The sequence below is a fragment of the Rattus norvegicus genome, chromosome 11 (assembly GCF_021556685.1).
Source record: "Rattus norvegicus strain SHRSP/BbbUtx chromosome 11, alternate assembly SHRSP_T2T, whole genome shotgun sequence".
Classification (NCBI taxonomy): Eukaryota; Metazoa; Chordata; class Mammalia; order Rodentia; family Muridae; genus Rattus; species Rattus norvegicus.
In genome coordinates, this window is record NC_141544.1 from 79,243,105 (window position 1) to 79,268,441 (window position 25,337).

Consider the following 25,337-nt stretch of genomic DNA (forward strand, 5'->3'; position numbering starts at 1 on the left):
GAGTTGCCTGTTCTCTCTGATTGTCCTTTCCTGGTTCCAGATCTGCTCATCCCAGGCCCCCAGTAAATGTATGAACACGTGAGTAGGTGAACTGAAGATGAACTAAAGAATTCTTGCCTTCCTCAGCCCCAAGCCTGAGGGGAGCACTGATCAGCAACTAGAGACAGGAAGGCAGGGGAGCCTGGTCACCTGCCATAACCCCAACATGAGAAGGGCAGAAAGGAAGAAACGAGACCCTAGGACCCTGCGTGCTCTGCTCCAGTAACCAGGCTGAGGGAGACGGAAGCATTTTCCTTGTGTTTCCCTGTACTGCTGGGACCCAGGCTCCTGCAACACCAGCCACCCCGGATACCCCAGATTCTCCCCAGACCCCAAGGGGGAGCAAAGAAAGTGATACATACATGGCATTGGCGGTGACCAGAAGGTCAGCGTTGTCAAAGAGTGTGACACCGGGCACCTCTACGATGAGCACGTAGATGAGCTCGATGGCCAGCATGAGCACCAGCTTCCCGATGCAGCTGATCTGCAGGAACACGGAGCAGGCCAGCAGGCTGAGCAGCACGCTGTAGGTGAAGTACTGCAGAGAGAGGGGGCCAGGTTGGATCCCAGCCCTACCCCTGCCATCACCTGACCTGGGGTGGGCTGGGGGTGGGGGAGCATGGCTTGGGAATGTTCTTGCTGATGGTAGCCAGCCAGGAGGTGAGAGGAATTGTCAGCAGCTGGGCTAGGAAGCTTCTGGAGATGGACTCTCGGTGGAAATGGACCTGGAAGATGCTACAGGCCACCGCCATAGCTCTGAGCTCAGGCTGACTCATCCTCTCTAGGCCTCAGTTTCCCCATCAGCAAAGCTTCCACTCATACATGTCCATCCATAGACACTGATGATGCTATGCCTGGCACCAGTGGTAACTGCAGGGAGCAATGGCCCCACCCTGAGCTACAGCTCTGACACTGATGGTTCTAAAACCCGTAAGTGCTTTTAGAACTCACCAAGCGATGGTGGTGGTGTACACCTAACTGATGTGACAATAAGTGCCACCTTTACTGCACACTTCCCGTGACTACTCACACATGTGACTGCAGACACAGCACTGTTTTGCCAGCATAATAGGCTCAGACTCCTCTGGGTCTAAAGTCTGAAAGCTTCTGCAGCCCAAACACATTGATTGTAAGTCAGGTTTCCCAGGACAGACCCCGGGGGCCCTGTCCTATGACCTTGAAGTCTCTTCTGATCTCTGCTCCTCTGTCCTCTGCCGACTAAGGAACCTGACCAGCTGATCTTAGGGGCTGTCCTCTGTCCTTCATCTCCTGCTGCTAATTCCAGATATTCACCTCCATTCTTTGGTTCTTTCCATTGAGCACCATTATTTCTGAGTTTTCTCCACTCTCGCTGTTCCTACAACGTCTCTGGGCTGTAGCCATATGTTAGTGACTAGCCCCAGGCTTTGAAAAGACAACTGAGGTACTGTGAACGAGGTCTCTGGTGACAAGATGGGTTTTCCAGAGCAACCTAAAGTCACCACCTGTACCTGAGAGAGGAGAAGGTGGGAGACCATCCCCAGATAATCTAGTATCAGAGTCCCAGCTACCCATCCTGTAGAGGGAAGGTTTAGCATCCAGCCAGTACCTGGCTTAAGTACTGCCTGAACCTCAGCTATGTTGTGAACGCTGTCTTTGTAATAAGGAGCCTGCTTGGGTATGGGAGGGGCTGGGGAAACGTGCCTCTATGACTACAACATTGCTTGGGACTGCCCAGAGCTGTGGGGCAGAGTGAGGAGGGGCAGGAATATCTGTCCACCTCTCTTGCCATCCCCACACCCTGTCCCCATCTTTCAAACCTCTGGGAAGTTGCAGTTGGACTGGGGGCTGCCACAGAAGCCCTGCTCGTCGCCCAGGCTGTAGTTGAAGGCCGACTCCATCACATGACATGCGTTCACCTGGTTCACCGTGATGTTGTGCTCCTCTGCCAGGCAACCCACCAGGTTCTTAGAGTTGCACATGAACTAGGGTAGAGAAGAAGGTATTGAGGCTGCTCATCCCCCACAGGCCCAGCTCACAGGACAGTAGGTGGTACCAGACCACCCTCTCTCAGGAGCAGCACTGTGCACACACCAGGAACAACAAAAGAGGCGCCTGAAAGGAGAGCTCTGCTCTGGCTACAGGGCTGGCACAACCATGCTCCTTCTAAAGGTGGGGCTGCTTTATTGGAGACATCCTTTGCTCCTTCTAGCCTGAAAACAAGGAACTAAAAGCCTGGGAGAGATGCTAATGAGCCCAGCCCAAGATGGGACAGACATGAACTTCCAGGGAGATGCTCCCCAGGTATGCTTGTCAGCCATGGGGCCCCACTGGTTTGAGCCCACAGAGCTGGGAGGCTCGGAGAGGCTATGGAGAGACCCACCATGTTGACAAAAGCCGAGAGGAACACCAGGGTGATGGTGAACACCCCGACCAGGGTGCTGTTCTTCTTGGATCGCACTATCTTCCTGGAGAGTGTCTGCAGGGGAGTAGGGAAGAGCTGGGGCAGGCAGGAAGGAAGGAAGGAAGAGACAAAGCAGAAATCAGTTAGGAGCCTTCAGACAGCCATGGAGCTCCGAGGACACACCCCGTTCCCTGGAATCACTCCCTGGACTTTCCTGAACCAGCCTCCATCCCCCCCAGGGAAGTTGCACTTGGGTTTGGGACTGCAGTAGCCCCAAGAATTGCTCAGGCTGCTTTGATAAACACCTTGAAAAGCAACCTGGGGATAAAGGGGTATTTCACCTTACAGCTACAGTCTGTCACTGAGGGAAGTGAGGGTAGGAACTCACTGAACGCAGTAACTGAGGCAGGAACTGAATCAGACCATGGAGGAATGCTGTTTACAGGCCTGCTTTCTCATACCATCCAGGACCAGCTAGCTGCCTGGGCCTGGTACCCAGTGGGGTGGGTACTAATCAAGAAAACGCTCCACAGGTTGGCCCACAGATCATTCTGATGGGAGTGTTTGCTCTACTGTAGTTGCTCTTCCCAGTTAATTAGCTTGTATCAGCTCAACAAGGCTCAGCTGCATGGCTGAGCGTTCCCGCTGGCCTCTGTATTCTGCTGGAAGACGCTGCCTTCTGCACGAAGCTATGCTGAAGCACCATATGAAAGGAGAACAATTGGAGTGCAGAAAAGGGAGCTGACAACCTTTCCTCCTGGTAGGCTCAGGCCTGGGCTACTTCCTAAGACGATATGGCTACTACAGAGTCTGATGAAGCAGCTGGAGCCTGCACAGAAGGGAAGGGGCTGTGCCCAAGATAAGTAAGTGTGCGGTCACCGGAGGTGCCAGAGATCTGGCTGGCATATCTCATGCAGGGTTCAGGGAAGGGATTTTGACCTTTGGAGGGTGACTGGGCTCCCACTGCTTGGGGCCCTCCACACTGAGATTCCCTGAGTCTGAGATCGTGGAAAGGGACCTAGTATGGTTTTCTCCAAAAATAGCAGGAATCCCAGGAGCAGGCAAGAGGGCTACATGCTGATTTGCCCTCTCTAACGGTGGCAGCCAAAAGCAGATTTGGGGCCGTGGGGCTGTGAAAGCAGCTGATACACTGAGAAGTAGGGGCCGACCTGGGGCCTAGAACTCATTTAACCTTCCCAAGAAGTCTGGTTGTCTGTGTACAGCAGCAGGTGGGTAACAGGAAGATGATGTGACTCAAGGTCAGACAGAACCCTTCACACAGAGAAGGGAATTCTGGCACACAGGGAAGGTGGCCAATCGATCCATCCTGTCCTCAGGATCTTTTGGTAAAAAGGACAAAGGATGGACAAACGGAGCTGAGCTGTTTGTGGGAGATGGGAAAGCTAATGAAATAAAGACACTGAACACACAGCTGCTTGGCCTTCTTTCACCAGAGCTGTGCCCAGAGAAACCACGGAGTTGTCATAGCAGAACACCGGGACCTCTCCAAAACTCTGGAAACAAGACCAGAGAAATTGACGCATTCTGGTAAAAGGAGATTGCTTCTCAAGGGAAAAGAGAACAGCAGAGCCCAGGCCAATCAGCTGCTGATCAATACCAGACAAGGGGAATGGTAACAGTGTTGGTCCCTCCAACGCCAGCCAGCCTTCCAGGGACTCACTGATAAAATGGTCTGCATTCATGGGAAGGGCAGTTAATATTCCCTGCTATCTATCCAACCAAAGGATAGCCTTTTACACCATTTTGTTAGGAGACAGGATCTCACGTAGCTCAGGCTAGCCTCAAACACACTATGTAGCCAAGAATGGCTTTGAAGTCCTGACTCATTTACTTTCATCTGAGATTATGGGAACCCACTACCACGCCTGACTATCTCTCACATACCTTCGTGTGACCTCAGTTTTTAGTGCGCAACATAAGCTAGGGAGGAAGAAGGATTAAGCGGAGAGAGTTCATAATGGAATCATTTCCCCCTGTTGGCTTCTTTTTTGCAGAGTGGGGACAAGAGAGGAAAAGATGGCTGGCCAGAGGGAGGGAAGGAAGGAGGCAGAAGGACCAAGGTGAAGATTCCTGTCTACCAAACTTCTGATCAACAACCTGAAACAGTACGTTCTAGACTTGAAGAGTTGAGCTTTCTCAACACAAGAGAAGAGGAACTGAATTCACCTCCCAACAGCCTCAGCAGCAGCTCACAGGTAACTTTAGCTCCAGGGAATCTAGTGCCTGCTTCTGGCCTCTGAAGGCAGCCACATTCACATGCATGGGGGCAGACACCACATGTATGTCAACCTAAAAGCCAAGCCTCCCCACCCCCAAGAATAAAGTCTCTTTGAAATTTAGAAAAAATAACCTTTAAGAGTATTCTAGCTGTGGTGTGCTTTAAAAAATTATTGTGGCTTTTTTTTTTTTAAATCACTACATAGCTCAGACTAGTCTTGAATTCTATCCTCCTGCTGCAGTCTTCCAAGTGCTGGGATGACAGACTTGTGCCAGAATACTCTCTATTGTAATTTTTTTATTGTTGTAGCAAAAATATGACACATTTTGCCATCTTAATGTGGCATTTGTTACAGGCACAGCATTGGATGAGCATCACTGCTACCATTTCCAAAACTCTTTCATTGCTCTGAATGGAAACACATAGACCAGAAACTCCCATCCTGCCACCTTTAATCTACTTTTTGTCTTACAAGTTTGTCAATCACAGATAATTCCATATTTGAAATAATATACTATATGAATGGGGCCGCCTGGCTTCTTTCACTCAGCACTGTCTCCAAGGCTCAGTCACGATGTAGCATGTGACAGGACATGGCTCTTCCATGCACTCAAACACTAGTTTATCATGGTTACCTGCCATGTTTATGACTTGTCGTCTGAAGATGGGCATCGAGTTGCCTCATTATTATATGCAGGGTTGAAGACAGTAAACTGTCTGCGAGGCTTTGACAGCAACACAGCCAAACCAGAACTACTGACCAGAGGACCATCAGGGTCACAGCCTTGAAGGAGAGACAACACCCACCCTTCAACATAGCAAAGCACCCAACCATCTTCTCGGGAAGACAGAACCACCTTTAACCCACACACACAACTCCTAAGGTCCCTACCAGATGCTCCACCAAGGCTTTTGTCTGTGAGGCAACTAAGCAAATAGATTAGTGAAGGGCCCTGTTTGGAGAGTGGAGAGTCCTTGACTGTTCACTGATGGAGACAATGGAAGGAGACAATAGGAAGGAAAGGGGACAGAAGCCCTGGGTCAACTACTCCTTAGAAATACAGCCTGGACAGGAAACTTGGTATGCCCAAGAGAAAACCAAGATAAAAGAGAACAGGAAGCCAAGCTCTTGGGCGTCAGCCTCGTGGCCATTCTAAAACTCTGCGCCTCAATGGAGCCATATCCCTTATCTGCATACTCTAGACTCATCTCTAATCTCAGAGAATGTCTCTTCTCCACGTGCACTCTGTACCGAATGCTCACTGACCGATCCTCTGTTTCAGGCTCTGGCTAGCAGCCCTCTTATCACACCTGACACTGAAGCAGCAATGACAATCTTGTCACAAAGACTAACAAGGGCTTAATGAGGCAGCCAATAGGAACAGCCTGGACTCCAGTTGGGCGTGAAGTCAGTTCCAGTTGTGGACCAGCACTGCGTACTCCTGTGTCCATCACCTGAGCGAACTGTGATGCTCAGGTCTTGGCAATGTCCCCTGCCACTGGGAGGAAGCCCTCTGGGCGGCATGTCAGGGAGACTCACCTTCACACAGGCGTAGATCACAGATATAAACACCACCAAGGCCAGTAGCAGGAAACACGACAGGTAGAAGCTCAGCATGAACAGGGAGCTGGGGGTGGGTGGGGGAGAAAAAGGGTGAGAAGGATCTGCATGCTGGCAGGAAGCCCAAGCCCCACTGCATCAGAGGAGTCCAGATCGCAGAGCTGTCTAACTGCTCCATCCTTCCCACTCTTCCCCAAGAAGATCGCATGCAGCGAAGGCCCATGCAGGACTGTGCTTCCCACCCTCAGGCCACCTTCATAGGGACCAGCCATCCATCCACAGGGAGCCGATGGAGAACTAGAGAACACTGGATCAACAGTTCGCCTCTTAGCTATCCAGGATGGACCTGATAGAGGCCATCCCATCAGCAGCCCAGACAAGTCCTCTTTGAGACAGTGTGATGTGTAGACCTAGCCCATCTCCCTTTCCACTGTCAGGGCCTCTTTCCCACTCCTGCTCAGTTTTTGCTCTCGGATACTTAGGTGCTTCAACAAGGGAAACGCCCCAGCCTTCTTGAGGAGAGAGCAGGGCAAGAAAGCCTCAGACAAACAAGTTGCAAGTGCTCTTTCTTCCAGAACCTGCCACTGCTCTCCTCAGGCCATAGCTTGTCCAGGTATAGCACACCCACAGGCTGTATCGGGATACGGTGGCCTGGAGAGGCCAAGTGTTGTCAGGTTGTGGGGGGCACACCCAGGAGGGCTTGACAGCACCTCTGCTTCTGGTTTCAAGGAAAGCAGTGCTCAACTGACTTCAACCAGAACAAGGGCAAATTTTTCAGAGGGAAAGTGAGAGACCCTGAAAGTGGCTATTAAGGCTTCCCCTAGAGGGCACACTTGGAACGACCTGGGTCAATCCCTTGACCACAGAGCTGTGGCCAGGCAGGAATGAAGCTGGCATGGCCCCACCCCTAAGGCTTGCTGTGCTGCCCTGAAAGTAAAGTGGCAAAGGAGCCTGTGCAGACCTTGTCAACCACAAGGGCGCACAATGGGATACTTATTGATGCTCACGGCTACTACCTATACTGTGCCAACACAGAAAAAATAGGGCTGAGTAACAGGACCCAGAGTCCTGCCAGCTCTGGACAGCCTCCATGGGAGGAATGGGCTGTCCAGCGGGGGTACAGGTTACCAGCATCTGGTTTTCACCTGGGGTGTCTGACAGGCAACAGACACACACATAAAGGGTACCTTTATACAATGGACAGCATAAAAATGAAAGGCGCTAGGAAGGCAGAAGTACAGCAAGCACGGTTGCTCAGTGGATAGAAAGGTGCCTGACCACCTGAGTTCTGTCCCTGGGACCCACATAGTAAAAGAGTCAACACCTTCACACGCTTTCAACGCCTCATGCACATGGGTGCACACTTGAGCACACACACACACACACACACACACACACAGAGAGAGAGAGAGAGAGAGAAAGAGAGAGAGAAAATGTAATAAAGAAAGCTTTTAAAAGAAGGCAAGTAGACCACGTGTGCCTCGTCTGGGTAAGATGCAGTGGGAGGGAAGAACGCAGCACCATGCTGGGGAGTGTCACTGAAGCAACCTCAGTCCAGCAGGGAGATGGTCGGACACCTCAGAACCGAAGCATTCTACAAATCGCCTGGCAGAGGTCTCGTTAGTCTTGCCAAGAGACAAGCAGGGCCTCAGAACTACCTCCAAGTCCTGCAGGAGAGAGAGATACGGCCAGCTGCAGAGCTGGATCCCACGCAGTGTGGGACAGAAATGGGTACGAGGGGAAACTGAGGAAATGAGAACTGGTCTAAGGTCAGCAGGCTGAGCATGGTTACCATGGGAGCTTCTGCCTGTGACCACTGCGACTCCCTGAAGGAGGCTGTCGATGCTAGGGGAAATGCAAAAGGGGCATGGGCAAGCTCACTGTGTGACTTGTATGGTTTCTCAGTGGACCTGCAATCATTTCAAAACGAAAGATACCGTTTGGAAGGAGGACACCTCAGATCAAGCACGGCTTAGAAGGCAGAGCCGCGTGGAATGGCGGATCCAAAGCAAACCCTGGGTACGAAGTAGGAAGGCATTTGGGAATCGTTTTGGAAATTTGATATGGAGTTGGGTACCAGGTGGTCGGAGGAGGTGCATTAGTTTTATTTGAGATGTAAGCAACTCTGCTTAAGGAGGAAGACGTCCTTAAAATAGATGTCTGTTGCTTCGGGGGGATGTCCTGAAGTTCATTTTCAAAAATCGGAAAAAGGCAAATGAAAAGATACTGGAAAATATTAACAACTGTTCTAGGTTAGGGGTGGGAGTTGACTTCCATGTGCTTGAGTGATTTCATAGTAAAGAATTAAAATGTACATATATATATATCACCCATCCTGAACACCCATACGTGCATGCATACATACACACTTCTCTCCTAGGTGAGACGCCTGTGAATGGCTGTTAATTAAACCTCATTTCAAAAGCTCTCTGCCTGCCTCTCGTGGTCCCTAGTGATGTGGTCAATTCTCCCTAGTGCTTGGGTGTGCCTCTTTGTGAAAAGCCTTCCTGAAACCTCTCCTTGGAAATACTCTCAAAAGTAAAAAACAAACAAAAAATCTTTGCTTTTTGAAGATGTATGTGTGTGTGTACATATGTGTATGTGTATCTTTTTTGCAAGAGTCAAAGATCACCTAAAAGCCAGAGTGTCAGATGCTCTATGTGACTCAGCCAGGTATGACAGGAGGTGACAGATAGAAAGGTGTCTCTTGTGCAACTGAGAAGTTCCCAGTGCGGTCTCTACCCAGTGTGAGCACTCACAGCCCCCAGCCCAGAGGCAGAACCCCCGATTTCCTAGATGCACAGAGGAAACTGAGAAACCAGCCTCCCTGTCTGAGCAGGCTAGCAGACTTCCTCCTCTGTTCCAGGTCCACTCTGGGGACCCTGCAGCCAGAAGAGGAGGTGTGAGGGGAGCGAATACTTACTGGGGCACAATGGTGATCTGGACAAAGCAGATGAAGAGGAAAACAAGCGAGGCACAGGCCACATAGGCACCAAATCGGTCATCCACCTGCTTGGAGTACTAAGAGGAGACACGCACCATGAGTTCTACCAGACCTGCCCACCACCTATGACAGTCCAGCCAATTCTAGTCACCCAGCATCCAAAATACCCTCCTCCATGACACATGGGGACCAGAGCTGGCCTTAGACGGAGGGCAGCCAGAGTAAATGCCCATATGGTAGAGTCTATGTGACAGTGACCGAGAGACTTGAGATTGCTAACAAGACACTTTATGACAGCTAGCCCATGGTCAACATATTTTATAACAGTCACAGCTGCAGACCATCACCACTCTCATAGGGCACTGAGTGGGCACAGGGCATAAAAGTGGCCCCAGACTGCTTTGGTTTCTACTTCCAGGAAGCAGTCACCTTCCCTTTCTTGGGGGAGTTCCAGTGACTTATTCAAGGTCCCAACCCCCAGTCTCACCTCCTCCCATGACATCAAGTAGCCACATAAATTCTGGCATGCTCACCTTGAAAGGGGACACACCCATCAGGTCCACTTGCCATAGCTTGGCTTTGCTAATGCTAATGCTGGCACACCTAATGCTGGCAGTGGCTGATGGGGGAAGGGGGTGGTATAACAACACACAGGACAAAAAGGGAGGTGCCTGGTGGCTCTGACACCACTTCAGTGTATGGCCCGCTGGGCTCTTCAATCACAATCTAAGGTGGAACAAGGAACTCCCATGGTCCTTCCAAAGCAGCACCTGGAGGGCATGATGAGCCCCAAGACACCGGGTGTCTTGATGGCTATACCAATTATTATGGGCACACCATTTACAATTTACCCCCTGTATGGTAGACACCATTGCATGTGTATAATACAGTCAGAACTCAGTTGTTCCTCACCCTGATCCTGATGTTGGTCTGCTAAATAACTCCAGATAAGGAAACTGAGGCACGGCAGTGATGAGATGTATTCCTTCCAACTATGAAAGTCTCCCCTGAACCCATCTCCTGGGGTTCTATGGTGCGGCATCACAGATTAAGACACTGGAGGAGAGAGGAGTGTGGGCTGCTCCCTACGCCTTTGCCTTGGTTCTGCCAGGGTCCCCTCTCTTGGTACCATACCTTCTTCTCTAAGTCGGGCTCCCTAAAGGTCAAGAGGAACTTTCGGACGTGTTCGGATCGCAGTCTGTCAATACTCCTGGCATCGATGGCTCGACCCAGAAACTCGTCCACTTCATCCTCAGGGTTGGCACTTTCCTGGGCATTCCTGGAAAGCCAGAGGCAGACAGGGGCAAGCTGACACGCACAGAGGCTGTCATACAGATATCATACAGATAGCTCTGCATGCCATCTAGACTGACCAGAGACACCTGGCAGATCCCCAGGGAGCTCTCACTTAGGACGAGGCAGCAGGGACTGATGCCAGGCTGCGTTCTTAATAACTGCATATAACAGGAAGATCCCCAAAGCCCAGAGGACCTTGCTGGCAATGTAGATTATTACTGAAGATGTTATTGTTATTCCGACAGGTAAGCTTCTTTCTTTACTCTGCAGCTGCCTCCTCTTCCTGGAGCTAAGGCTAGGACTGGTGGGTGGGAATCCTCCCACAGGGACTGTGGTCCATCTGCCACTTGAACCAGGAGTAGGACTCCCTTGGGAAACATGCTTATGGTGCTGAATTTAAAAACCTAATTTCTCAAGGTAGAACCTGTTCTTTGAGTACAATTTCTGGCACTTGTAAGAACTGGGAAGCACAAGAGGAGGAAGAGGATGTTCCCTCCAGATACTGGGCACATTCAGGGCCCGATGTAAGTGCTCAGGTCTGCATTTCCCTAAGGGAGCCATGGGGTGGGGGGCGGGGAAGTACAGCCTCCTGGGCTGCTGTTTAAACCAGTCTGTCATGTGAATGAGCCAAGGGGGAAGGAGAAAAAAATGGGCACACTACTCACTTGTCCTTGGGGTCCTCAAAGCCCTAAAAGAGAAGGAAAGAGGAACAGAGGACATGAGACCATAGAGCTAGCAGCACACACAAGCCTAGGCAGCCATGGAGTCCAGCAAGGTGGGCATGTCATGGCCCTCTGCTATTGACCTCTGAGATAAACAGAAGTACGGCTCCCTCCTCCCTTCCCCTGGTGAACATAGCGGGGTCCTTCTGATGGCACAGGCTCTATGCTAGGTGCCAGGCAACCTTCATCTCCCCACCACGACTCCTTATGTTTCTCGGACCTTCCCTCCTTCCTCCTGGAACTTGGCTTGGAGAGAAACTGCTGAGATGCTCAGAACTTTACACGTGCCAACACGTGCCAACCCATGTGTGCACACATGCGTGCACACACACTGATCGAATAAAACCTCCAGGAAACTGGAAGCTTCCCACCCCAAACGGCTCAGTTCTGGTTACCTACAACCACTTATGTGCTATCTGGGAACCAATGTGTTCTTGAAAGGCTGTTGCTGACCGGATTTAGGAGGGAAGGAACCCATATGGCTGGCACCTGCAGGGTCTGAGTACCTTTCTGTGGTTCAAGTCTGCAAGCCCAAGGAGAGGTTAAGACCCTTAAGACAGACGTCAACCACACAGCCTGCCTTAGAGGTAGTCACTAAAGACAAACTATCAGGGTCTGACCACCATAGTAGGACTGGGGGTAGGGAGGTTCCTGTGATGGGTGACAAGAAGCTCTAGACCTGTGAAGCATACACTGCCAGAGCAGACACAGAGGAGCACCTCGTGGGGAGCACTACTTAGCAAATGGGGAGTTCAGCAAGTGCTGAGTGAACTAGAAGTCCAAACAGATCTCACCTCACTTCATTCTAAATGAATGAAATGAATTCATTCACACTTCATGGCTTGGGGCCCCCATAAAGGACTTCCTCATGAACTGGTCCTGAATAGCCATGGCAGTCCCATGCCAAGGAAGGCTCCTAGGATCTCAGCAGCCTCTAGGGGGTCCCTTGCTGTCACTTTGTGCTGCACCCAGGTGTCTATACCTAGTCTAATGGCCTGCCAATCAGTCAGGTGTCTGGCTAGACCAGTCAGATCCTGAGAATCACCCCACCCTCTCTTTAGACTGTAGGACCGCCCTATCTCGTGCTTGTCTCCCAGCTGTAGAAGTGGGTGTCACGCCGCTGAGTGCCTTGCCTGCGGTTGGGCCCATACCTGTGTTCTCATGACCCCTCAATGAGCTCAGCACAGCCAGAGCGGAGATGGACAGGCAAGCCGTCTGCAAGATGCTGCTGTGAGGCTCCAGACCACGGAGTTCCATCCCATGAGCCAGCAACAAGCTAACTATACACCTGGGAGCAGTGGCACTGTATGTATGCAAGCCTATCTCTACAGATTGAAAATACCCTGGCATGCCTTTCTTTTAGCCTCTGTGGAGGACACACTTCCTTTCCTGTTCTGAGAAGAGAATTTGAGCACTGGGGGACGCCTTGTTGGCATAGCCGTGCAGGATCCACTGAAGGTAGCGTACATTGACAAAAGGGTAGACAGAAGACATTGTTATCAATCAGACAGCTCAGCATGGCCATTGAGAACAGGCCGGGGCTGGGCTGTGGCTCACGGTGTAGCACAGACCTAAATGGCCTCTAGCACTTTGACCCACCAAGCATCCATCCACCCACCCACCCACCTGTGCACCTAAACCTCAGTCTAGTGAACTGGGTACACTCCACTCTCCACGCTTACCCGTACTAAGGCAGCGTCACTCCACCTTGCTCAGCCTGCTGGTCCCAGCAGGGCAAGCAGTGTCCTTGGCTTAATCACACAAGCTCAGTCCACACACTTCTCCCTGTCAGCTGTTTATTAACACACAACTTTAAAGCCTTGGCAAGGTGTGCACTCAAGCACAAAAGCCCAACTCAGCACAGCGTTTGCAAAGCTGAGGAAAAGCTCGATAAAGATTCCAACGAACAAACCTGCTGACCACAGATTAGTACCTTTCTACTTGCTGGTACTGCTTCATTGAGTCCAAACTGGCCACCTTCAGTGGGCTGGGTTTGGGTGTGTACTTTTCAATGCTGTTTTTGTTTTTTGTTTTAATTTTGTTTTGGGGTTGTTTTGTGTGTGTGTGTGTGTGTGTGTGTGTGTGTGTGTGTGTGTGTGTGTGTGTGTGTGTGTTTGTGTGTGTGTGTGTGTGTGTTTGTTGTTGTTTTTATTGTTGTTGTTTTGGTTTTTTTTTTTTAACTCACCCATGTGCCAGAACAGGTAAAAGTGCTCTTTTCCCATCTTCCCCAAACATTTCTGGGAAACTTAATGCCAAAGCCAACAGCTGCCAGGATGGCTGCTGGCACTGTCTCCACCCCCAGCCCAGACTCCTCACAGGACAAGCGGGGCTGGTGAAAAGAGGCTTTGATGCCACTGTCCTCAGGGAACACTGTGCCAGTCAGCATGGGCACCTTGCTCTGCACAGTCTTCCTCCCCTGCTGTGTGAAGCAATTAACACCCAGGAGCCTCCCCTGCAGAGCGGCCTCCTCTGGAGATGTCCCTTCCAGTGCAGCCCCTACTGCTAATTCTTCCAGAGCGCCTTGTCCTGAAGTGATGAATGCACCCATTGGAGAAGTGCTCACAGCCCAGACTGCCTAGGAGATCACTCAGGATGCAGGTTATTCCGATGTCACTGAAAAATCACCTCCAGGACATCAGAGACTGTGGATTCCCACCAAGCTACTGTCCTGCCTGCAGGTTATTACCATCTTCCTCTGTACCTACCTAAGTCCCTTCTCTTGTTATCTCTTCCTACTCCAGATTCCCATCCATCTGTCTGTCCTTCCCCTCCCCTCCCCTAAAAAAACCACAAACACACACACACACACACACACACACACACACACACACACACACACACACACACACACACAAACACACACAAATAAATGCCCCAAAGCAAGCTGGAGAGATGGCTCAGTGGTTAAGAGCACTGATTGCTCTTCCAGAGGTCCTGAATTCAATTCCCAGCAACCACATGGTGGCTCTGATGCCCTCTTTTGGTGTGTCTGAAGACAGCTACAGTGTACTCATAGACCTAAAATAAATAATTAAAAAAACAAACACCCCAAAGCTTTGTTTGTGGGCTCTGAGTCAGAATCGATGGGAAATTATTAAAAAGCAAGGCAGCAAGCATCAGGGAGGGTAAACACCTGATCTTTGCTTTCTGGAAGGCCCTTGGAGGTTCCTGCAGGCCTCTCCTGTCTTCTAGCAGTGCACAAATTTTTAATGGAGGTCTAGACTCTCTCACTTTTACTGTACATGTGTCCTCTACCACTTGTTAGTCCCAATCTGTCCCTCCCTTCAGGCCATTGACTCTTTTTTTTTTTTTTTATTAACTTGAGTATTTCTTTTTTTTTTTTTTAATTATCTTGAGTATTTCTTATATACATTTCAAGTGTTATTCCCTTTCCCGGTTTCCAGACAGACATCACCCTCCCCCCTCCCCTTCCTTGTGGGTGTTCCCCTCCCAAACCTCCCCCCATTGCCACCCTCCCCGCATAGTCTAGTTCACTGGGGGTTCAGTCTTAGCAGGACCCAGGGCTTCCCCTTCCACTGGTGCTCTTACTAGGATATTCATTGCTACCTATGGGGACAGAGTCCAGGGTCAGTCCATGTATAGTCTTTAGGTAGTGGCTTAGTCCCTGGAAGCTCTGGTTGCTTGACATTGTTGTACTTTTGGGGTCTCGAGCACCTTCAAGCTCTTCCAGTTCTTTCTCTGATTCCTTCAACGGGGGACCTATTCTCAGTTCAGTGGTTTGCTGCTGGCATTCGCCTCTGTATTTGCTGTATTCTGGCTGTGTCTCTCAGGAGCGATCTACATCCGGCTCCTGTCGGTCTGCACTTCTTTGCTTCATCCATCTCGTCTAATTGGGTGGCTGTATATGTATGGGCCACCTGTGGGGCAGGCTCTGAATGGGTGTTCCTTCAGTCTCTGTTTTAATCTTTCAGGCCATTGACTCTTGTCTGCTTTAGTCCCATGGGTCTGTCTCATCCCATTGGTTCTATCTGAACCTACTCTGATCTGTACACCCGGGTCATTACTGCCAGCAGCCTGCTCCAAATTACAGTGATCACAACTCTGCCATAGCCTTGAGCCTCGTTATCCCTCCCTCCTGACCTGAGCAGTGTCCCCAGGAGTGGGAGCTAAGGTCTGGGCAGAAAGTGACAGTATTACCATTGCCACTCAGCTTCTGGTGATCCCTTTTTCTCTATGAATCAGCACCACATCCTACATTATATTTGGGGTTAGCTAGGGGTACGTGTCCCACAAGGAGACAAGGTGCCTTGAGTGGCTATACGACCTACGGTCTGACACTCCTGTTAAGGGTTGGCATTTGTGGGGACAGGGTAATGTCTCAGCATAGAAGCAAATAGGGCCATCACCAGGCACTTGCCAAAAAGCACTGGAATGGTCTCTGGGCAGCTGAAATAAGGAATGCACTTCCATTGCTAGGGGAACACAATAAGGGTTGGAAGGGCCCAGGAGGCCAGTGCCACCCTGCTCCATGGTGTCTCAGCAGTCACTACTGAGGCTTTTGGAGGCCCTAGTGGCATGTTGAGTCTGAGCAACCTGAATCAGCAAACTCTGCAGGAGGAAGGGAAGGGTACTGTTGCCATGTCCCCAAGCCATGGGACAGCAGGAATCAAGGACCAGAACTGGTCCAGGGTTGGGTATCAGGGTGACCCCTACTTCCCTCCCTTCTAGATTCCCTTCGGGTTCAGGGACAGCCTTCATCCCCAGCCCCACCAGAGCCTGCTACCAGAAACTCACCATCCTCTTCATCTCCTTGGACACCTGGTTGCCACCCAAGTGGTTGTAGAAGGGGCGCTCAGCTCCCCAGTGAGGCGGATTGTGTCCAATGGAGTTGGTTCTCTGGCGGTTCATCTTGGCGATCATGGCCTTCTCTTCTTTCTGAAGAGCAACAGAAACACCTCGATGTGTGGGCAGTGGTATTGGGAGAACCCCAGTGTGCATAACCTCACTCTTCTCAGGAACAAGAATCAGGCCAGGCAGGGTGAGAAACTGTTGCCTTTGCACAGCTCTGAAACCTGCTCCCCCAAAGTCTGGGGTGCTTGGCACAGGTAATTGTAAGAGCTGGTCTCATGAGAAAGAAATAGGTGTCGGAGACGCCTATGGCTTGCAAGAAGTGCTCCCTACGAGTCTGATCACAAGATTCTGTCTTGGAACCTTTCAATCCCAGTATCCTGACCTTCTCCTCTGACTGCCACTGAAGGCTGAGCCCCTGAAGTCCTAACAGATGTGCCACAGTCTGCATCATGAAGCCTACCCTTCCTCTAACGGGAGGGGGAGGGGTATGCTACGGGAGGATGGATCTTCCTCTCTAGTCTCCCAGGTAACCAGACCAGCTTGTACCATGGGCTCCGTCCCTGGCAGGGTCTGCTCACTGGAATATGAGATTCAACATCTATTAGGACTCTGCTTATAGCCTCATGAGTGGGTAGAACCTGGGCTGAAGGCATTTAGAGCCTGATGGAGGGAGAGGGGCCCTAGACTCCAGTATTGACATCTTCTAGGGTCTCTCTGCTCCAAAAGCAGCTCTCAAACACCTGCCACAGAGTTAGGAAAAGTCAGTGACTGCAGGGCTGTAGGTACGCAGAGACTCAGCCAGCTACCCATGGATGAACACTCTTTAAGCATCTGTCTTTCTGTTATTCCAAATGGGTACCAGAAGCAGATGTTTGACATAGGACTTAGGGGGACATTTAACCTTCTTCAGGTCACACTTCCAGGGACTGGGCTGTCACCCCTTTAATCTGCCTCTCCTTCATGCCTTCTGTACTAGTTGTCAACTGGAGGAACCAGGACCCGGAGGGCTCATGGGAGGAAGGCGGGATGAAGGCTAGCGGCCTATTCCACAGGGACTGGGAGGAGGAATCCTGGGAGGGCCTGAGAGGACCTCAGTTCATTCAAACTCCGGCAGTGAACAAGCATGCGTTTAGGAGATTGCCCTAAAGTGCGGCTCTCCTGGACACCCTCTCTCTGCTGCCACTGCTGCCACTGCTTGATTATCTGATCAGCCAGGACCCCCTTTTTAGGTACAGGTCAAGGTGTCCTCCTGCTCTCCCCCTCCAGATGAATGGGCACTGTCCTCCCTGCCCTGCCTCTCCTCACAAACAGACTACCTCCATCCAGGCTTCTCTGGACTGTGCTTATATCAAACAGTTTTGCTTTCGCACTAACTCCTTAACACTGGCCACCAGATAAACTCAGCGGGAGGGCACGGCACGGCGCTCCGATGTAGGGAGAAACAGAAAATGCCCATTCGCTTTAAAAATTAAGAACACAGAATACAACACTATTAAAAATAGAACTGAGGCCTGCTAATAATTTAGTCTTATCCTTTGGCAGATGTGGGCTGAGACAGAGGAAAGAAGAAAGAAACCAGAAAGTGAAAAGGCAGCCAGTTTCAAGGAACAAAGACGTAGGGGCCAGCAAATGGCTCAGCCGGTAAAGGGGCTTGCCGCCAAGCCTGACAGCTGGAGTTCAGCCCTCAGGAGCTACGAGGTGAAAGGGGGAGAACCGAGTCCTCCAAGCTGTCCTCTGACCTTCACACACATGCCATGCCGTGCACTCTCTCACATACCTATATCTGCACAATGCACAGAAAGCAAATGTATGTGCTGTAAAATTTTCAAAGCAAACAGACACACATTGATGCCGGTAGAAGCAGGCATCAGCAAATACATTCACCAGAGGGAGTGAGAAAAAGCAAGGAGTGAGTGAGAATTGACAGCGAACCAGAGAAGAGAGGAGGAGAGAGGAGAAAAGAGGCAGAGGAGAGACTCCTCAGAAGCTCACCTCCATCCCGCACCCCTGGAAGCATCCTTCCCTGCTCACTGATCTGAGGCCTGTGGTGGGTTTTTTTTTTTTTTTTTTTTTTGGTTCTTTTTTTCGGAGCTGGGGACCGAACCCAGGGCCTTGCGCTTCCTAGGTAAGCGCTCTACCACTGAGCTAAATCCCCAGCCCCCTGTGTTGGGTTTTTAATCAACCGAAGTGGAGTGCAAATCTCCACCCCAACAACACTGGGGAACTAATAACTTCCCTCAGGGAAAGGAGAGAAGGAGAGAACAGGCCAAGGAACGGTTCCCATCCAAAAGACTGAGGCTCCCTGCCCCTTGGGCCCTGGCCCACCTACCCGCTTCTGGGTACAGCGCAGGATGAGGAAGGTCTCGATGCTGTGCTCCTTGAGGTAGGCATTGCGCTCACCACCACAGCCTGGCTCCACCTCATAGTCCCCGTTCAGGTAGTTGAGTGTGGCCTTGGTGATGTGGATGCGGCTACAGTGGGGGAAGGGCAGAAAGCGGGAGCTGAGAACTGAAGTCCTGCCCTGATGTCATTCAAACCTCGAGGCCCCAGCCCTGGTTCCAATGATACCCCACCTTACATGTGATCAATATGACACTCCCGGGTCATTTCCAGTGCGCACCCACAGCACCCAGACCCTCTCCTGCCTCACCAATGAGTGAGCCTTTGGCAGCCTACCCAAGGAACATGCCTCTGATCTCACAAACCTCATTCTTTTTAAAATTTATTTATTTTGTATACAGCGTTCTGCCTGCATGTGTGCCTGAAGGCCAGAAGAGGGCACCAGATCACATTACAGATGGTTGTGAGCCACCATGTGGTTGCTGGGAGTTGAACTCCGGATCTTTGGAAGAGCAGCCAGTGCTTTTAACCTCTGAGCCATCTCTCCAGCCCCACAAACCTCATTCTTGCTCAGAAGCCACCAATACTTCCTGCCACTACATCCAGGTCCCTCTTAGCCACTCGCTGCTTTTCCTGGCTGCCCATAAAAAACTATCTGAGCTACTTCTGTCCACCGTGTCTTCCCACATCTGTGTCATCCCTGCCCACTGGTCTCTTGCCTGACCTTTCTGCCCAGGGATCTACCCCAGCTGGCACTTTCAGAGTCCTTAGGTTACTGGTCTCTCTCCTCTGAAATAGCTCTCTATCACAGTTCACAGGCCACAGTTTCATCACATCGGATCTGGTCGAAGGCTTGGACGGTTGAGACAATATTCTCTACAGCTCATACATAAAGTGTGGTGATTCGCACTTTCCTGCTTGCTTGCTTCCTGCCTGCCTGCCTCCTTCCTTCCTTCCAGGATCCTATGTATGTTAGGCAATCACTTTATGGTTAAGCTATACTCACAGCCCCCCTCCATTCCCTTCCTGTGTGAGCACGCACGCACGCACGCACGCACGCGCACACACGCACACACTCTAATCCCATCTGCACCCCCTCCCCCAGTGTGCCTGCTCCTCCTCCTGCTGCCTCCAATCCCACATCATGACAGCCTCTCCAGGGTGAGAATGAGTCAGAGTGAAACTTTGAGCCTCTACCTGCACCTCCCTAGCCCCCACTCACCCTGCCTTGCCGCCAGCTTCCATGTGGTTGGCCAGTGTGACATCGTTAGACCACACGTCGAATTGCCACTTTCTGAGGCCAAGGACACCGCAGTGTACTCTCCCGCTGTGAATTCCCACACGCATGTTCACGTTCACCCCTGTCACCTCCCGGACCAACCTGGGGACGAAGCAGGGGTAAGGCTGGGAGAGGGTCAGGGGCTAGGCATACAGAGCACGGGTGAGGCTGGAAGGAGGGACTGGGGTGAAAGGGGAGTTGGGAGGTGCAGGGGGTCAAAGACGCATTTCTCTTGGATCCATCCTAAACCAGTCAACCCAATGGTCTGGCAGCAGGGGTTCGCTGGGCATGTTCAGGTTAACCAGGGAAGTGCTGTTTCTGTCTTGGCCACAAGGTGGCAGGGTGCTACACGTTAAGCCAAGTGTGCCCCATCCCATCCCCCATCCCTATCCACCCAGCTACCTCCATTAGCACTGCCACTGTCAGTCTGACTGTTCAGAGAACTGCAAATAGACTGTAGTGCTATCTTGAGCCCATGGGGGAGAGGTAATCACCCCGAACCCTAATCATACAATACCCAGAGGCAAAGTAGACTGGGCAAGGTAGACTGGATGGTTCTCCCCAGTGTTGATTGACTGGATAGTGGCTTGTCTTTCAAGGTTAGCAGGACACTAGAGAAGGATGGTTACAGGGGTTTCCTGATAGGGGTGGGGGCGGTGGCTGTAGGAGGACGTAGGAGGTGAGTCTGGGAAAGTGCAGAGAACTCAGGTGCTCTTTGAACTACAGGACATCGTGGTCCCAGCCACAGCTCCAAGTACATAAGAGTCCCCATACATGGGGTGGGCCCTTTATAATCTCCCATGCTGAGCTCAGGAGCAGAAGAGGAAGAGTTCTGCACCCATTTCACAGTCTGCTAGGGTCTGCAGAAAAACATTCAGGAGTTGGAAAGGGTCAATACACAGTTGTCACTTTTTAGAAACCAGCCTTCCCTGACTTAGCAAGCTGTGAGACTGGCAAGTCCAACTTGGTCCAGTGGGCGGGGCAGGGTGGGGCGGGGCAGGGGGTGGGCCCACCTCCACTTGGCTCACCCCTAATCCCACCTGTCAGGCCACCTGCCCTCCACTCTGTCTAACAGCAGGAAAGACTGGGGACTCCTCTTTTCCTTGCCCCGGGATCAAATCCCACCCTCACTGGAGCAATCCCTTCTGCCCAGAGATGCCCGAGAACATCGCTTGAGGACAATGACAGCGCTTTCTGTTGTTTCCCTTTGCTCCAGAGCTTCCTGATGCGTTTTCAATCCCCTCGGTGGGATCCGCTTCTCTCTGCAAGGGCTGAGCCTCTTACCTGTGTGTCCAGACACACAGGCTCTCAGAGCAGCCAGGCCTTCCCGCCTAGAGTTGACTGTGCTTCAGGATGTGACTGTGTAGCCCAGTCATGCAGGGGACAGTTGGGTAGACGCAACTGTATCAAAGGCCCTAACCACCTTCCTGGCTGGCCACTCTGACCTCTGACCTTACCATGCTTTACTTTGTAACCATTCAGACTATTTCCAAAGTACAAAGTAACCGAATACTTTCCCTGATCCAGAGCCTAGCTCGCAGACCCAGGCTCTTTCTGCTTTTGCTCACAGGAAGTTGACATCATCTGCCATTGAATCCCTAGAGAGCTCCTTAGCCCGGAAGAAGAAGAGCCTTCTTCTCGTACCTAGGAAGTGGAGCTTGTGTTTTTACATCAGGTATGGGTTTGTGAGAAGCGGTGAGGTTTTAGAGGACAAGCCATCATCGGTTTAAGTGCAGCCCCTCCTGCCTACTCTCCTTCACTTTGTGCCTCACTTGTTCCTGCCTCCTTCAGGTAAGCTGCCCACCAGGGAAGGAAAGGAACCCCGGAGCAGAGGTGAAAGGTGAGGTATAGAACTGGCCGGCAGCCTAGCTGGGGGCACTGGGTACACCCATTCTTTCCCTGCTTCCATCAATTACTACAGAGGGTGGCTGGGTTCCCTGGGGGGGGGGAATAAAGCCCAGAGGAAGGCACTTACGAGATGGCCTCGATCATGTCCATTCCCATCTCTACGCAGCAGTGGGCGTGGTCAGCTCTGGCTTCAGGCAGCCCCGAGACACAGTAGTAACAATCCCCGAGGATCTTAATCCGTAAGCAGTGATTCTCCTGGAAAGCAAATTAGTTTTAAAAATCCAAACTGGTGGGCAAGAGAGTGGGAGGGAAAGAAATGAGAAACAGAGAGTCACTCATGCTTGGAGTAAACTGCTTTCTAGAGAAGTGGGCGCAGCTCCTGTGCCAGGGCAGGGACTGGTCACAGTCGCATTAGGAGAGGCGAGACAGGGAGGGTAATGACTAGGAGACAAGTACTGCAGCCCTTAAGGAGGCAGCACCGACTAGGAGCTCTTTATTTCCTCCCTTCCCCCCCCTCCCCTCCCTCCTCCTCCCCTCCCCTTTCTCTTCCTTCTTGTTTAGGTAAGCGTCTCAGGTCCCACTCCTTACCCCAGAAGCAGACTCCTGACTTGCAATTCTATCAACAGTTTTGACCCTTCTTATTAAAAAAACAAAACAAAACAAAAAAAAAACCCCAAAAAACAAAAACAAAAAAAAAAAACCAAACCAACCAAACAAACAAACAAACAAAAAACTGAAGCAGGCAGACACGAGCTTGAGCCAAAAACACACATGACCCTCAGCCTGCCTGACACGTTTATCAAAGGGAATGTTCTGCTATGCCAGCAAACACTGTGAGCGCCAAGAAGCCGCCAGAGCTCATCACCTGCTGCTGCCACCACTGCTTTGAGGCAGGAGCCACAAGGGCAGGGAGGCGGGTCAACACCAACGCCCAACTGGGAGCAAGATGGCCGACCATTATTATCGGTTACACCAGATGCTTGAGTCTGACTCCTTGCTACTCCATGAGGCTGGGACAATGGAAGACAGGTGCCCGTGAGGTCGACCCAACACTCAGAAGACAATCCGTCCACATCTGGGATGGGAAACTACCATCTCGTACCCTTAGAGGCCCCAGAAAGTCCCCGATCACATCAGTCACTTGTCCACATTCTGTCTATACACAGTGCCAGGGGTTGGACACTGTAGTAAGTGACTACGTACATGGCAGGCCCCACAAAGGCTCAGTCTGGACAAGAATGAGTGAAAGCAGAGAGTGAGGGTCTTGGCTGCCACTCCTAGCTGTGAGGAGTCACTTCCATTTTTGTCCAAGTGCTGGCGAACCCTCTCTCTGGAAGCCTCCACCTGCTTACAGGTGAGGTGGAGATTCAGATCCCATCCCTTCAGCCAACCTCCTCAGGAACGCAGACGTGCAGTGCCTGATGCACCCAGGCAAATAGATTTTGCTGCACGGTTGGGCGCAATGCCCTGCAGGCAGGCATGGAGATTGCCCTTCACACACTCCCTCACAGTCAGGGGTGATGTCTCCAACATCATTGCAGAGATGGTGTGGGTCATGAAGACACACTCTGCCGCCTGACTGATTTCTCCGCCTTCCACAGATGCCCCACACCAAGTCTTCACGAAACAGGGTAAAAACCTAGATCAGCGTCCTCAACCCCAACAGCCTAGTCCAGGCTGCCCTCTGGCCCTCACTCAAGGTGACTCACCGCAGCCAACTTGTCAAAGCGGGCGAAGAGCTCGTTGAGGGTCATGACCAGTTCTTGGGCAGTACACTGGGATGCCAGGCTAGTGAAGCCTTCGATGTCAGCAAACAGGATGCTGGGAAACAGGAAAAAGACTTGCTATAGGCCGGGTGCCTGTGTCCACCACATCCATACAGTAAATCCTAGTGTCCATTGTAAGGGTGTTAGGAGCCCTGGGGAGATGATTAGCCTGTGAGGGTGGGGCCCTTGTGACTAGATCAGTGGCTCACAAGAAGGAAGAACAGGAGAGCTTGCCTCCTGGCTTCGCTGCCATGAGGTTGTAAGAAAGGGCTGGAGATGGATCTCACTGGAGCCCAGCCATGTTGGCACTGTGGACTCAGGTTTCCGGCCTCCAGAAGTGGGAGAGAGTTGTTTACAAGTCACCCAGTGGGGTACCTGTCACAGAAGCCTAGACAAAGACAGGCCTCTGTGAGGGAGAAACATGGGGTATGTATCTATGGACCTTGGGAGTGCCTCAGGCTCTAGGATGGCTTACAGGCTATAAGAGTCCTGGGGGACTTGTCATAGTTAGGGTTTCTATTGCCAAGCTAAAACACCAGGACCAAAAGCAACTTGGGGAAGAAATTTCTTCTTACACCCATCCTCTGTCACTGAGTGTGAGAATTCAGGGCAGGAACCTGAGGCAGGAACTGAAGCAGGGGCCAGGAAAGAAAGCTACTTACTCTCGCCTTGTTTACTAGACAGCTCAGGACACCTACTCAGGGGTGGCACCACCCATGACTCAGAGGCAATACCACCCATGATGGGCCAGCCCCAGTCCCTCCCATATGAAATATTAATTAAGAAAATGCCCCGGGGTTGGGGATTTAGCTCAGTGGTAGAGCGCTTGCCTAGGAAGCGCAAGGCCCTGGGTTCAGTCCCCAGCTCCGAAAAAAAGAACAAAAAAAAAAAAAAAAAAAAAGAAAAAAGAAAAAAAAAAAAAGAAAATGCCCCACAGACTCGCCTATAGGCCAATCTCGTGAAGGCATTTTTCTCTTCCCAGATATGTATAGGTTTGTGTCAAGTTATCAAAAACCAACCAGGAAAGGACTCCAAATGGCTGCTGGTTAGGGAGCCAAGGCACAGGCCTTGCCTACTACCTGGGGAAGCCCTGATCCTGTCCTGAACTTTCACTCTGACCTCACTTCCAGGCAGGAGAATGGGAGGCAGAGAGTGTGAACTTTGTGAGAGTCATCTCTTGCCTCCCTACCCTCGTCCCTCCCCTCTCCCCCAGTCACCTTGCAGGCCTGCCCCTACCCACGGGAGTCTGGGTATGAGGAACTTTTACATATTGCTCTGGGAAGTATGACCCAGAACAGAACCCTAGAGACCTTTCACTTCCCAGTCTCAAGCCAACCTCAAGCCTGCCACTCAGGGGAGTCCTTTAGAAGGGACAGACAGAGAGAAGGGCAGGGAAGGACAGAGGTAAATACCAGCCCCTCCCATCACCTGGAAGTCCCCAGCTTCTCCTGCTGGGGCCTCTAGCCTCACCATCCAGGATGCCATCAGCCACACCCGCAGGCTGTGGCCCGTGCCCATTCTTGTTGCCCCTGTCCTTTGGTTTGAAAATCTCTCTTTTCCTTCAAAACCACAGTGTCTAAGGGCCCCCACATGTCTGCTTTCTTAAGAGGGATACAAGAATGTTCTGTTATAGACCAATATGAATCTTGTAGAAAAGCTCTGAGCCACACCATCTCCCTCAGCCCCCTAGAGCCTAGTAGCTCTCACACCAGGACCCAGGCCTCAGAGGAGAGGTAGAGACTGCATAGTAGGCCATAGTAGACTGTAGTAGACCCAACCTCCAAGTTTGCACTCTCCCTAACATGCCTTCCTGAGGCTTTAACACCCACAGACTTCAAAATTATGAATGTATAGCTAAATATATTTTATAATTTTATTCCAATGTCTATTGGTGTATTGAGCATGCCTTTTATTTACTTATTTGTAATTTTTTTAATTATTTATTATATATTTCTTTACTTACATTTCAAAGGTTATTCCCCTTCCCGGTTTCCTGTCCATAAGCCTCCATTCCCTCCCCTCCCCCTCCCCTATATGGGTATTCCCCTTATACATCCCCCCTTGTTGCCCTCCCCCATATTCCCCTGCACTGGGGGTTCAACCTTGGC

The 25,337-nt window shown here is 51.2% G+C and overlaps 1 protein-coding gene and 1 long non-coding RNA gene across 3 annotated transcripts in view; one reads left to right on the top strand and one right to left on the bottom strand.

Annotated features, from left to right (window-relative positions):
* The window catches only part of Adcy5 (adenylate cyclase 5), a 148,012-nt gene that overhangs the window by 11,496 nt on the left and 111,179 nt on the right, over positions 1–25,337 (bottom strand). The window contains 12 exon segments of one of the 2 annotated variants that reach the window (NM_022600.2): positions 402–577; positions 1,839–2,003; positions 2,402–2,518; positions 6,202–6,289; positions 9,146–9,243; positions 10,301–10,445; positions 11,128–11,150; positions 15,940–16,080; positions 18,326–18,467; positions 19,559–19,717; positions 21,591–21,718; positions 23,173–23,284. In NM_022600.2, coding sequence (NP_072122.2) covers positions 402–577; positions 1,839–2,003; positions 2,402–2,518; positions 6,202–6,289; positions 9,146–9,243; positions 10,301–10,445; positions 11,128–11,150; positions 15,940–16,080; positions 18,326–18,467; positions 19,559–19,717; positions 21,591–21,718; positions 23,173–23,284 — 1,494 coding nt within the window. 2 annotated transcript variants of the gene reach the window in all.
* Positions 3,810–8,408, top strand: LOC148002620 (uncharacterized). The gene is made up of 2 exons (XR_015633488.1): positions 3,810–4,638; positions 5,945–8,408. It is a non-coding gene; the product is annotated as an uncharacterized LOC148002620 (long non-coding RNA).